Source organism: Ruditapes philippinarum, unplaced genomic scaffold (assembly GCF_026571515.1).
Source record: "Ruditapes philippinarum isolate M1 unplaced genomic scaffold, ASM2657151v2 ctg17290_1_1_1_1, whole genome shotgun sequence".
Taxonomy (NCBI): domain Eukaryota; kingdom Metazoa; phylum Mollusca; class Bivalvia; order Venerida; family Veneridae; genus Ruditapes; species Ruditapes philippinarum.
Genome location: NW_026862803.1, coordinates 500 through 15156, shown reverse-complemented (window position 1 = coordinate 15156; position 14657 = coordinate 500). Strand labels below are relative to the sequence as shown.

At 32.5% G+C, this 14657-nt stretch overlaps 2 protein-coding genes across 2 annotated transcripts; one reads left to right on the top strand and one right to left on the bottom strand.

Annotated features, from left to right (window-relative positions):
- Window positions 1-715: 715 nt before the first annotated feature.
- LOC132720268 (uncharacterized) lies at window positions 716-2356 on the top strand (the record flags this gene model as incomplete). Its single annotated transcript, XM_060704360.1, is given in 2 exon segments — window positions 716-767; window positions 1395-2356. Coding segments are annotated over 2 exon segments (418 nt in total), but the record flags the coding sequence as incomplete, so codon positions are not given.
- A 2589-nt stretch (window positions 2357-4945) lies between these two features.
- Window positions 4946-14207, bottom strand: LOC132720267 (12S rRNA N4-methylcytidine methyltransferase-like). The gene is made up of 6 exons (XM_060704359.1): window positions 13997-14207; window positions 13365-13807; window positions 12691-12824; window positions 12007-12201; window positions 10688-10882; window positions 4946-5451 (listed from the first exon to the last, which is right to left on the bottom strand). Exons 2-6 carry the CDS (start codon window positions 13755-13757, stop codon window positions 5028-5030), a joined length of 1341 nt encoding a protein of 446 aa, XP_060560342.1. The 5' UTR covers window positions 13758-13807; window positions 13997-14207; the 3' UTR covers window positions 4946-5027.
- Window positions 14208-14657: the final 450 nt, after the last annotated feature.

Here is a 14657-nt window from a genome sequence, read left to right as displayed (position 1 = left end):
ATAATTACCGTACAACGACATTGTACATTAAGTACTGTAAAATCATTTGATACGGTTTGAATAGAATTTAATGGTTGAAAATGAGGCTTAACTTTTTAACTTAACAACTCTGCAGATGTCAAAATGCCTTAGATAAGTTGAAAAATAAATATCTTTTAACAAAATAAAAGCTATATATCTACACTGTACAACACAGTCAATAGCGATTTTATCATGTCATACACTTGCAATTAACATTATACCCCTTGTTTGAACCTTAAAGGAGCATGTCAAGTGTCTTTTGTGAATCTTTATAGAAAATTTAAAAAAAATGTTTTAAGTATTCAAATTATTGTCAAGTGTACAAATAATTTTAGCCAGTCTGTGATATTGCCATTTAAAAACAAAAGATATATAAATTGGTAAAATACAGATAAGCAATTATAGCACTCAATCCACCAGTGAAAAGGGGAAAAATGGGAAAAATATATTTACAAAAATTTTCAGTCAAATTTTACAAAAAAAAACAACAACAAAAAACAAAAAAACATAAGTGTATCCTGCATTTTCTTTTTTATTTTTCGTTTCTTTTTGTGATATTCATTACTTACTTAAACACTTCCATAATTTATCTCAAGATTGATTTGATGAGAATTTGTCTATTAATGACAGGGTTGGTAGCTTTTTCAAAACTTGTTGTTTACTTATATACATAAATATATTGTGTTATTTACAGGGCTCTAAGACCGATCACCAAGGACCACCATCATCAAGACAGTCTCTTTGGGGTAAGTACATGTACATGTACAAGAAAACAGGAATAATGTCACACTAAATGCTGACACAATGCAGAAAATACTCACTAAATGATTATGGAGTTTAAGTTATTAAATAGAATAACTCACTATAATACCTCATAACAGAGAACTCAGGTTGTCAAGAGATGCTGATTTCACTGGATACTAGTAACTAATGGTCTAGGAATGAATATTTACAATGATGTTAAAAGTCTATTATCTACATAATGCAAAATTTTAGCAGCATTTCAACATCATTTAGTGGCATGGTATCAAAGCAGTCCAATTAAAGTAGAGGAATCTGGGACTGTTCATCAAAGCAATGTTTCTTCTTTTATAGGCACACTATGCCTAAAAACAAATACATTTTCATTTCTTTAGAAAGGACACACACAAATCAATAATGTTTAAATAATGCTTTAAGAGCATGTTAGATTCTAATATCACCAGTAGATTTTTTTACATAAAAAAAAAAAAAAAAAAAAAACTTTTGCAAAATAAAAATAAAAGAATATCTGAGGCACAATGGGCCTTTAAATAAAAGATAAGAAAATTTCATGAAAAATTTCAGCAACTAAATTTTGTAACAATTTTATATTTGAGAGATTTTATTTTCAGAACTCATTCCAGTCAAAGTCCTTCTTCATAGTTCACCCAGAATGGATTAGTGAGACCGTAGACAACACAGACCCCGAGCCCCTTCACCGTCCCCCATGGCCCTGGGAGCAGCCCAGATACCGTCAGAATATCCAAATCCCTATAACATACAAGGTCGACGAAACAGAAGAAGAGAAAAATAAAACAGAAAACGAAGGAAAAGCCGAAGATAATTCAGATATGCCAATGGTTATGGACGCACCAATGTGTTTACCTATTGGTTACACTTTTACACATCCCGGAATAGACTTGACCAAACCTTATGAAAAACAGACTCAATTTGGAGCCCCGTTAGTAGATACATCAGTGTATAAACTTAGTTACTAGAATACAGTTATCTTTCCTTAGTCAATTAAAAAACTTGAATTATCATATATAAATAAATATACATGTAGAGAAAAGAAATGATAGTTATTAGTTTAAACAACACTATAACATTACGTTCACTGCCAGTATAAGTTTGTAGAATGTAGATTTAAGACAATCATCCATTATACAAAAAGCAGAGAACTAAATGTTACATAAAAACAAAAACATGAAAGTATATGAAATACATGTATTCCATCTAAACTCTCTTTCAGAAAAAGGAATTAAATGTTATAAAATGATAAGCAGATATAAAAAATCTGTATTTAGTCATTATAGTCTGGTCATTTTGACTTAAAACTTCAAAAAATTTATGTCCTCATCAAATTTACTTTCTTTTCATACTATTACAATAACTTGATGATGAGGAATGTTAGTTTATACAAATTTATTTTAGTTTGATTGTGTTGGAAGCTATAAGCTTATTTTAACACTCTCGAATCCATTCCTGGAACCAACCAGTACTAAAAAATGCGTATAAAGTCTTATACAAGGCGTTTTAGTAAAATTTAAAAATAAAATAATAATAAACAGATGTATAAATTGTAAAAAAAAAAGATATGAAAATACTGGTGTAAGAATTAAATAGTTCATCAGCAGCAACAGAATGGTAGAATAATTAGACAAGAAAACAAAAAATTGAAATTAGAAATTCTTCAATAATTTTTACTCAAAAAAATAATTCCAATTTATAAGAAAAGAACTGTTTGAGCACGAGGTCTTTCAAATTTGTTTAAATATTCATGTTTAAAACAACTTTGATATTTTAATTTATTAACACAGTCATTTTAATATATTTCAATGGAATGTTTTGCTATTGAAATATATAGTCTTGTTTGGCCATATTGAATTAAATGCTACATTAACCAATTTTACCACCCCTGAAGAAATCAACTTTTGTTTAAAAAAACAAAAAATGACTAATTAGTTAATTAGAAGTTTAAATAGAAAATGGGTCATACCATTCAACATGTTCAATTAACCTTTCCTTTTAAAAAAGAATTTTTTCCCATTTGTTTTTTTTTTCTTTTAACTTGTTATATAGATTATTGTTAGATAAATTCTGAATGAGACAGTAAATACTCAGATCTGGCTAATAAACATACCTGGTATATAACAATATATAATATAGTAAATATAAACAAAACTTTTAAATTAAAATGGCCTTTAGGATGTTGTTTTTCTTCTCTTAACTAATTTATATATATATATGCAATTGATAAGTTGTTATTGTAGTTGTTGTTTTTCCATATTATATCTATTTGTAATTATTTTTACCAGTTTCTCACGAGTTTCATTGTTTCCATACGTTTCATTTTTTAAAAAAAATCCATTTTCATCTTAAAATATGTGATGAAAATACAATGAAAATATGGCATCATTTTAAAAAGATGCCAAAAAAAAAGTTAAAAAAAAAAAATCGAAAATTGTTATTTGATATGTTATAAGTTTCATTGTGTGCCCCCGACATTTCCCCCGGATTCCGTAATGTGTTTAGTGTGAAGTATATACATGTATATTACTTATATGATGTTAATTAATGTCACTTTACCGAAACAGTATTAGATATTGTACAAATGGACTGATTTTTGTGTGATGTTTGCTAAGTGTGTTCTTCAACTATATAAAAAAACAACATTGTTTACAATAAAATGTTAAAAGTTTTATTATGAATCTTTGTTTTTTTTATTTTTACAATCTTATAATAGCAAGTTTCTGTAAGTGTACACATCTTATTTGTGCAATCTTAACTATATTGGTGGGTAACAAAACTTTAAATTTCCATCATGGTGGTCGGGGGAATATTCTCCAAAATCAATAGTGGTCTTTTCCAATGGAACCGGACAAGTCCATTTACGAAACTCAGAATCATTAAGTTAATAGTAAATTACTACAATTTTTTTTTTCAACAGCAGAGAAAAGAGGAAAATAACACTAGAGAATGAAAAACCAAAACAAAACAAAAACTTAATTATAACTTTGCTGCATAATTTTTCATTAAAAATGGGGCCACTCGGTGTCTGGTGGTTAAGATAGTTGGCTTCAAACCACTTTACAACTGTAGGTTGAATCCCGCCATGGACTTTAAATTCTTTAATATGAGAAAGTTATCCAGCAAGAAAGATGTTAGAAGGTATTCCTCAACCAATAAAGCTGGAGGGTCACCATATGAATTTTACAGAGTCAGTGTGTCTTTAAACCGCACAAACAATCATTAAATTAATGGCAACATGACAAACTAAATAATTCAGTATATTACAAAATAAGTTGAGGTTTCATTGAAATTTGTACACATTCATTGACAAATTCTTTTATTCCAGTAAAGGGGAACAATTGACTTAAAATAAAAATGCCCAAGTTCAATTGCAAAATAAAAATGCCCAAGTTCAATTGCAAATGTCAATCAACTTGTAATTGATTAATACCTCCAGACAATATCTGCCTAATTTTGTTTTATTACAAATAGAAAATTCAATTTTGGTTTTCTTTCCTTTGCAATACTAAAATGACACATTATCTATAGACCAGTACAGAAGAAACTGCAATATTAAAAGAAAAGTAACCAAATGTTAGTTTATGTCAGCTTAAAAGCAACTTTTTACCCTAAACCTGTTGAATCCTTTGCCACCAGTATTGAGCCAAGTCAGCATTGGATTGTAAACTGGGCGACTAAAGTTTGATTCCCGGACAGTGCAGGGCACTTTTGTTATGACTGATTACGAAATCCTATCTACAGTCATTCACAATGTACATCTGCTCTGGCATGTTCAGAATTATTCAGTTCCTTGTGAAAGGGAAGGCAACTAGTACTGGTAAACTGCTTGACGGTCTGCATAGGAACAATGTGGTGGCTGAACTGTGCTGTATGGTTATCAATTCAAAGTACATGTAGCTAACTGCCATAATCCAGAGGGTAAACTAACAAGCTGACCAACTTTAAATATTCATCTTGATATCCTGGAAAATGATATTGGGCAGTACCAAAACTATGATAGCTGGACAGGTCCAGTAAGAAATTCAGCAAGTCAAGGGTTCAAGTTTTCCATTAACAACCTGCTGGCAGGTACTTGTTACTGACCAAAGACTCCAATCTGGTAGTCCTCAGTCTATTAATCTCTTAAATAATTTAACACGCTTTCAAACTATTAAATCAAACCACTTATTTTTTAATTACTACTAATATCTTACAAACATATTTTCAAGTATTAGTATTTTTTATAGATATTTTCATGACTCAATTTCAAGTTTCATGGCTGCTCGTAATTTGGCTGATCGACTACGGGGATTTGCTTCTACCTCAGAATCCGTCGCCATAGTAACCTTTTTATTAATCCGCTTCCACTTGCGTATAACCATTGAATCTAACTCAGATTTTGAATCTGCTAATCTACTCATCAGACGATGTTTTTGAACCAAAGACATGTTAATTTTTTGGTCTATATCCACCGTATTAAAATGTCTTTTAACAATTCTGTCCTCTAAAGAGTGGAAGGAAATAGCTACACATATCCCGCCTGGCTTTAGAAACTTATGCACCACTTCTATACCATTATTTAGTTCATTCATTTCATTGTTGACAAAGATACGGAGAGCTTGGAAAATCTTCGTGGCTGGATGACTGTACCTCCCGAGACTGTCATGTCCGAATGCTCTGTAATATATAACATGGCTATTGTTTTATAAAGTGACATCTCAACAAACATACATGTACATGCATGTGTATTTGCATTCTAACATGCTAAGAATTAAAAGAAGGAAAATGAAAGGATGAAATGTTTAAGATAATTGGTAATATTAATTATCAATATCATTTTGATAATTGCTAATATTAATCATCAGTGTTATTTTGATAATTTCTCATTTTGGTTTAAAGTCACAATAAACTGTACAAGTCCGGTTATACATATGTATGTTTTTTTAAGCATATACATAAAGCAAATTTTTTAAACATTCCTGGTGGAAGAAGATTTTGCATTACTTTAGGTTTGACCAGGCACCTAAGTAGAAACACTGACATTCAATAAGCTAGCTTGATATCTTCTATATCTTGATAACATAGTCCCTGTCAGGATATGACCCAACTACTGTTAGGAACACGTGATTCAATGTCGGGAAATGTCTGTTTGTTTTGTTGGATTTTAAGTAACATCAACAACGTACAGATCATATGGCATCTTTCCAGCTTTACTGATGGGGGAACACCTTGGGTACCTCTTCATGGGTTATTTTAGGCACAAGTGGGCACCTGAGTAAAACCACTGACCTTCTATAAGCTAGTTCAGGGTTCCCACAAAGAAGAGAAATCAAAATTCCCTGACTTTTCCATGACTTTTCCCTGACCAAAGCCATTTTTCCCTGACCAATAACAGCGTCAAGTTTGCACAATCTTAGAGCATTTAATGTATTTTTATACACGTATTTCGACCTCCTCCTCCTCAAACAGGCTGAAACAGCCAACCTATTTTCTCCATTTCTTTATTTTCAATTATTCAAGATAAAACATACAAAAATATTAGCCAGCGATTGTCATAAGCTACTTGTCTTGTTTACTTTCAACAAGTATGAGTACATTTATCCAAAATGTAAAGTATTTGATAATACATGTCATGCTAAAAGATGTTTCATTCTCTTTAAAATACAAAGCAGTGTTATCAATGGAGGATTGACTAAAACAGACCTGCATTTAAATAAAATACATGATAATAATCAATAGAAACTTGTGTTAAACAAGAAACAATAAGACAGGTAATGAAGTGGCTACATAAAAAGCAAAATACAGTAATACTAATAAAACTAGCCATGGCAGTTAGTATCTCAAAGTTATGGTTTAATGCATGTGTGTAAAATAAAAACATGGCACTAAAATGATTGGTACATAATCAAAGTCCACTAAGTGTTTTCTCAAGTTTCTCAATTGATATCTTTACTGGATTCTTTATTACTTTTCTTTGACCTTGACCCTGAAGGCATTGCACTTGGCATTTGACTTCACAAGCAAGTCAATTTTTATCTTTTTTCAGCCTCCTGAGCAGATTAACAGCCTCTTTCACAAGAACAAACCATAAACAGCTCAAGAGGCAAGGGATGCTTAAACTCCTTTTAGCTTCTTTCTTAAAAAGATAGTTACTGTTAATGACAAAATCTTCAGGGAGAATCATAATCATTTTTAAGAGAAAAAGAATATAAAAAAAACAGACACTCATAATAAAAAATAACAATCAAGATACCCAAAATAATAGAAGAAACTGCCTTAGCTTTTACTGATTTTGCTTCTTGTTGTTTGACAAACATTATTTTCTACACAATTCCCTGACTTTTCCCTGACTTTGGCTTATTTTTCAAATTTCCCTGACCAATTTCAAAATTCCCTGACTTTTCCCTGACCTTGAAAAAAAATCATTTTTCCCTGACTTTTCCCTGACCGTGGGAACCCTGTAGTTGGATGGTTTCATCACAAACAAAAATCCAAAGCCCTTGATGGGGTTTGACCCCAAAGTGGTGAGGGGCAAATGATTTGAAGTTGCTTGCCATGGAAGTCCCCCAAGTCAGGAAGTAATAGTGCGGACTATTACTTCATATGAAACAATAAGTTGTTAAAACACTATACAAGTCATGTGTTTATGGCTCATCATCTGAACTATGAAACATCAAAGTAAATCAGTCTTGATTAAAGGTATTTAAATTATTATTTCCTATCAAGTAATAATAGCTGTTCAGAGACAACGGAACTGGGTCACCTTAAACTACATAAAGCAATTTTAGAAACAGTACATCTATTTTGTTTAATGATTAAAGACATCAAAATATTTTTTACAAAACTGGTCTGGTAGACTAAATAACTCAAGTAGAGCTTTGTTTTATAAATACGTTTTAAACCACAGATTTCAACCATATCTTGATTTGGTAAACGTTAAAAAATTCCGTGTTTGTTTATCACGATTACGCGTATCATCACATAGACTTTTTATTGAAAGTGGCCGATGGACTAGACCTGTTAGCACTCCAGTAAATGAACAGAAATGTACTTTTTGCGATAAATTAGAAGACGAATATCATTTTGTTTTAGAATGTGTTTTATATAATGATTGAGAAGGCAATTTGTACCAGCCTATTATTACAGACGACCAAATATGCAAAAATTTGTTGAATTAATTACTACAGAATGTAAGCGTGTCATAAGAAATTTAAGTACATATGTAGAAAAAGCATTTACATTAAGAACAAACAAACTTTACAGAGACAACTATTCTTAAACTGATTTTTCAAGATGTTATGATGTGAATTTTGTTAGTATGACTCTTATATGCCTTTATTGTTTATCACTTAGCTTTGTAAAATGTAATCTCATTATGTAAAATTATAGTAAATCCATATGTCAATCAACTTGCTAGTTTCGCTTTTGTGCAAGTTTTGAATAAGAATTCGTATTTATTTTATGTCCGATTTACATTTTACATTTATGATCTAAAATTTTTGAAATAAAATCCATTGGTCACCAACTTTCCACTTTCGTTTTCTAGCAAGTTGTGACTAGATATGGAATCATTTTTCTTACTACTACTTACTTTACTGCACTATGTTGTATATGCACATACAAGTGTATTGAATATTAAAAATGTTTATTCTGTCTATTATGTTACAAAAAAAATGTTGGAGCATATCAATGTAATTAAAACAAGAACTCCGCGAGTCGGATGTGTCGCCTTGTGAACAATGTGGTTTAGGAGAAATGGCCAGGACAAAAATGAAAAAAGAAAAATAACAAAGGGCAATAACTAAAAAAATAATAAGTGCAGAGCAGCAGTTTCTGTGCACTGCACTTCTTATCAATAAGATCTATCATTCTATGATGTTTCAAGTCCATAGCTTTTATACTTGAGGAGAAATGACCAGGACAAAAATAAAGTAAGAAAATCAACAAAGGGCAATAACTCTAAAAATAAGAAATGCAGAGTATCAGTTCTTATGCACTGCACTTTTCCTAATGAGATCCATCATCCTATGAAGTTTCAAGTCCATAACTTTTATACTTTTGTAGAAATGGCCTGGATAAAAATTAAGTATGAAAATTAACAAAGGGCCATAACTCAAAAAATAAGAAATGCAGAGTACCGATTCTTGTGCACTGCACTTCTTCTTAATGAGATCTATCATCCTATGAAGTTTCAAGTCCATAGCTTTTATACTTAAGGAGAAATGGCCCGGACAAAATTAAAGTATGAACATAAACAAAGGGCAATAACTCAAAAAATAAGAAATGCAGAGTACCTGTTCTTGAGCACTGCAATTCTTCTTAATGAGACCTATCATCCTATAAAGTTTCAAGTCCATGGCTTTTATACATTAGGAGAAATGGCCCGGACAAAAATAAAGTATGAAAATTAACAAAGCGCAATAACTCAAAAATTAGGAAGTGCAGAGTACCGGTTCTTGTGCATTGCACTTCTTCTTAATGAGATCTATCATCCTATGAAGTTTCAAGTCCATAGCTGTTTTAGTTGAAGAGAAATGGCCCGGACAAAATTAAAGTATGAAAATAAACAAAGGGCAATAACTCAAAAAATAAGAAATGCAGAGTACCTGTTCTTGTGCACTGCACTTCTTCTTAATGAGACCTATCATCCTATGAAGTTTCAAGTCCATGGCTTTCATACATTAGGAGAAATGGCCCGGACAAAAATAAAGTATGAAAATAAACAAAGGGCAATAACTCAAAAATTAGGAAGTGCAGAGTATCGGTTCTTGTGCACTGCACTTCTTCTTAATGAGATCTATCATCCTATGAAGTTTCAAGTCCAAAGCTTTTTTAGTTGAAGAGAAATGGCCCGGACAAAATTAAAGTATGAAAATTAACAAAGGGCAATAACTCAAAAAATAAGAACTGCAGAGTACCGGTCCTTGTGCACTGCACTTCGGGTTATTGAAAGAAGCATGCATACCAAGTTTGAAGTCAATCAGACTTATAGTGACTGAGTTATGCTCCGGACAAGCTTTAGGGGACGCCAACGCCGACAACGACAACGACGCCGCCGACAAAGTAACCCCTATATTTCACCTTTTCAAGGCGACACAAAAACGGGTTGCATGTAGCAGTGCTTATACATATGCGAAAATATATGTGTATACATATGTGTAGATGGTATATATGCAAATTTATGAGTGTGCATGTACTTATGTATATATATATATGTATGTAATGTGTGTGTGTATGCATGTTTGAATATGTAATTATTATTATTAAATGTTGAATTGCTGTAGCCATATATAGTATGTAAATGTTGGCCACATGGGTCTATGACCTTCTGGTGTTTTGAAAATAAAATCTTGAAATCTTTTATTACCTGATACCTTATATAAATGTAATTTGGTATTTTTAACTGTTTTCTGAAATTCTAAAAACATCAACGTTCGCGAACTGTTGACCAGTCAATAGTTTTGACTGTTTACCCCGCGTGCTGTGACGTCATTGACGTCATAGAGGATTGCCATTTGAAGCGTCCATCGATCTTGTTCATAAACCACACGTGACGTGACATAGTTAAAGTATTAAGTTTAATTATTAACATATGTGCAAAACTATTTTCTTGTTCCTTTTTTCTTCTGCAAGTACTGTTAAAACACTAATTGATCAGGTAATAAAACAGTTATATCATATGTGATTTGGGAACAGTCAAGCAATTGTCCCTCGGTGTCGGGGATAGTGTTTTGAACTGTTGCCCTCGGCCTACGGCCTTGGGCAACAGTACAAAACACTCGCCCCTCCATCTCGGGCCAACAGTTTGACTGTTCCCAAATTACATATGAAATAACTGTATAATAATTACCACAATATCATGAATATGTCATGCATTTGTATAATTTATTAGCGTTAGCCATAGGTCACCTACCCTCCAGAAACAGTCTGTATGATGTCCGCAAGTTCTTTTGTTCCTGTGATCCTCCCAAAAGCTGATCTCGCTTCAACTATGGCATGGGCAAACTTCTTCGATCTTGTGTCTTCCCCATACTTCTTAAATATCTTGGCAAGTTCTAACTCATCTAGAGTATTTACAACATCTGCTGCTGTAGGCTGGTCTGGTAACCTGATGTCATAAAACTGAGCTATTACCACAACTCTAACACAATGGCTGATCAAGCAACCTATCAAGTCACAACTATAACTTTTTTTTTTTAATGCCTTTATTTAAGGTTGCCGCTGGAAAGCCCATATTGGCGACCGTACACTCAAGTCGAGCCATCCTAGAGCGTCCTGCCGAAATTTTTTCGTCGATTTTTTTCCAGCTTTAATTGGTGGAGGAAGACCCTAGGTGCCCCTCCGGGCATTATTTCAGGCAGGAACGGGCACCTGGGTAGAACCACAGACCTCCCGTAAGCCAGCTGGATGGCTTCCTCACATGAAAGATTTCGACCCAAGTGAGGATCGAACCTACAGCGGTGAGGGACCTGTGATCTCAAGTCAGCAACCTATCAAGTCACAACTATAACAGTTACTGACTAGCATAGTGAATTAGTGATGTGTGCATTCACCTGATATTTATATTTTTACAATATACAATGCAGTAAAGTAACTCAGTTGAAATGAAATTTAAATGATTTATTCTGTCTTCATTCCCCCACAGATGTACATTGTATATTGTGATACATATCTACAGTAATATCAAGAACCTTGTATCATGAAATATGAATATATCATATCGTAAGCTGAGGGTATTGATATACCCTTTTTATTGTTACAATTTTTTCTCCTTTTCATTGTCAAATATTCAGCTAATTAGATACAATGTATTTAACACTTTACCTGCTATATGAAATGGATATGTCCATCTTTGAATTTGGAACATTCCATTGAACCTTTAAAGGGATTTCAATATAAAAATACAAAAATTAAGCTACCAATCAGTACATTACAGCCTCTATTCTGGTGAAACAGGCTTATCACTTTGGTTCCTCAAGTAAAGGGTTAAGCTCTTTAATGCCTCCTTGACTAATTTCTTTAACTTCAACAATAATATAAGAAAAAGTAAACTAGTATTGTGTCCATAGGGCACTAATGCCCACAACATCCTACACTACATTTGTATCATTGTCAGCCTACAGACGGACAATGTGACAGACTAAGGCAAATCTATATGCCATCCCTTAGTTGGGGTACAACATAGTATCAATATAACACTATATATTGTACTTAATAATTAACTTCTATTACCTATCAGCATCCATTCTCATGTCTAGTGGGCCGTCCATACTAAGGCTAAATCCTCTCTGTGATTGGTCAAACTGCATGGAGGAGGAGCCAAGATCAAACAAGGCCCCATCTAGGGAGTCAAATGAAACATCTTTTGCTGCAAGCAAGGCTGGTAACTCTGAGAATCTTCCAAGTAAAGGAGTTATCTGACCTGGTCTGCAATTTAAGTAAATTCTCTAGATAGTTTTGTTGTTTGGTTTAAATGTTGGTTTTAACACATTTTTGGTAATATCTCAGCCGTCATCCACGTTACCAACTTTCCTGGATAAGTAAATAGTAATTACCATTTTTATCACAAGTGACAGACTACTATACTGAATCAACCGTGAGATACAAAAACAAAACTTTATGGACTCAATGTCTGAATTAATTTTTAAACAAAGAAGTTTTTCCATGGTGATACAGCAAAGACTCCAGGGATTTTGGGGGGAAAAAAATCATATTTTTTTCTGAAATTTCCAAGATAAAACTATTACAATTTTGTCAACTGGGATAAACTTAATTATATTTTCAGCTTTTATTTTACTACCAATGATATCACAAGTTAAATACAAATGCATGCTTTGTAAAAAGATGAGAAAATGTTGAAAATATATAACATAATTCAGGCCTGCTGAACATGTTTTGTGAAACCTTTAGTAATACCTTTGTTCAGCAAGTTCACAAGCAATTTTGTAAGCAAGTGGATCCCTGTCTAGTGTGTATATATGGTATCCTTGTCCGCTCTCTAACAAAGCTTTTGTATGCCCACCTGCTCCAAATGTCATGTCCAGTAAACGCTGAAATAATAAATAATAAATGATAGTAAATTTTCTCTTATAATTTGAAAATATATATTAAATAAATATGCTAAAATACAGAATTTTTTCATGTTTTTTTTTCTCTCCTGCAATATAGGATGTTTATATAAAACATGTGTCACAGTCTATTCAAATATCTAATAGATCTACAAATGTATATTATATTTTAATAAGACGTCAGGCAAAATCCAAAGCTCGCCTCCAAGTACCTTTTGTAAGCTGACTAAGCTCATAGAATATCATCAAGAATATTCATATAAAAACCTTTAATTAAAAGAATAAACTTAATTACATATAAGTAATAATAAGTACCTTGACGTTTACCTCACAAAGACTTTTGTTAAGTTTTGCAATAAAATACATATATGCTTTGCAGTAATTTTATTGTAAAACAAAATTTGATGAAATATCAAATTTATACAACTATTTAGTCTAACTTGTAAACATTTTTAATTGACAACTGCAGAACGATGCAAAAATAAAAACTTATAATCATAATGAAATTAAATAAACTCCCACCTGGCCAGATTTTCCTCCAAGATAAGACAGCACTTCATCTTTCAGGACAGGTATGTGTAGATCTGTATTTTGTCCAGACTTTTTGCGTCCTTTTGAATGTTTCTTCTGGCTTAGGTGTCCTCTAGGACTCTCTCTGACAAAGTCAACATTTGTCTCTGTGCAGTTGTCATCTATACTTGTGTTTGGAGAACTCCCTGCCGAATCACTGTGACAGCTCTTGCAGACTGAACATTTCCTGCCAGCAAATTTTCTAGTGACAATAGTTTTACTGTCATTGAGACATGGAGCAAACTTAAAAGATGAGAAAGTTCTCCACACAAGTCTATTTGCAGTGTTCCTATGGGAACAATGTAGCAGTCGTGTTAAAAAATGCCTGTTACATACACTTGCCATCTTCTTTGTAATATGATATTTCAGACCCTAGGTATGGTTTATGTTTTTCTCTAAAATAAAAAGCCAGACATTAGCATGTTAATAAAGTTCATGTAGACAGAGGACCATGCATTAAGATGGTCTATTATGATTGAATGACCTAATTAGAGATCAAAGATACATGTATATTAAAATTTTATTGAGCTTAGTCCTAAGGCCATGTTTTGTAAAAAATTGTATAAATTTGAGACCTACAGTACAGATTTTAGGTTTTCCTTTCTTCTGACATTGTGTCTTGTCCCAGACAACACTTTTTCATCTATCTGTAAGTACATTCTGATCAAGTTTCTTTAAAATTTGACCAAAATTGAGACATGTAAACTTATATGTGAATAAAACTTTATAATTTGATCCTGATAGGAACAAAAAAATATATTTTCAGACCTAAAACTGAAATAAAAATTTCCGGATCGGGGCGTTTTCATTGGGTCAGTTGGGAATGGGAAACAAACACAATTTTATTTTTGGCCCATTATATTCAATCATGTTTCATCAAAATTGAGCCAAATGTGTTACGCTCAGTGTCTAACTCTTCCTTCAACTTGACATTTGACAGTGACCAATTTACTTTCATTTTTGACAGCAGCCTATTCAATATGAATAGAATAGACCGGACCCCCATCTCTATTTGAGAACTGTGGGACTTTGACTTAAATTTGTTTTTTCGAAATCCCTGCCATGCAGAGATTCGCACCGTAAAATACATACTATATATTCTAACAATGTTAGCTGGATATAACCTCCTCTATTTTGGACTAGTGGAGCCAAAAAATCCTGCAATATGTAGCCCGGGGTTCTATGATATCACGGTACTTAACGTTTATCAGAAAATATTTAAATATAAATATCATAAATTAATGA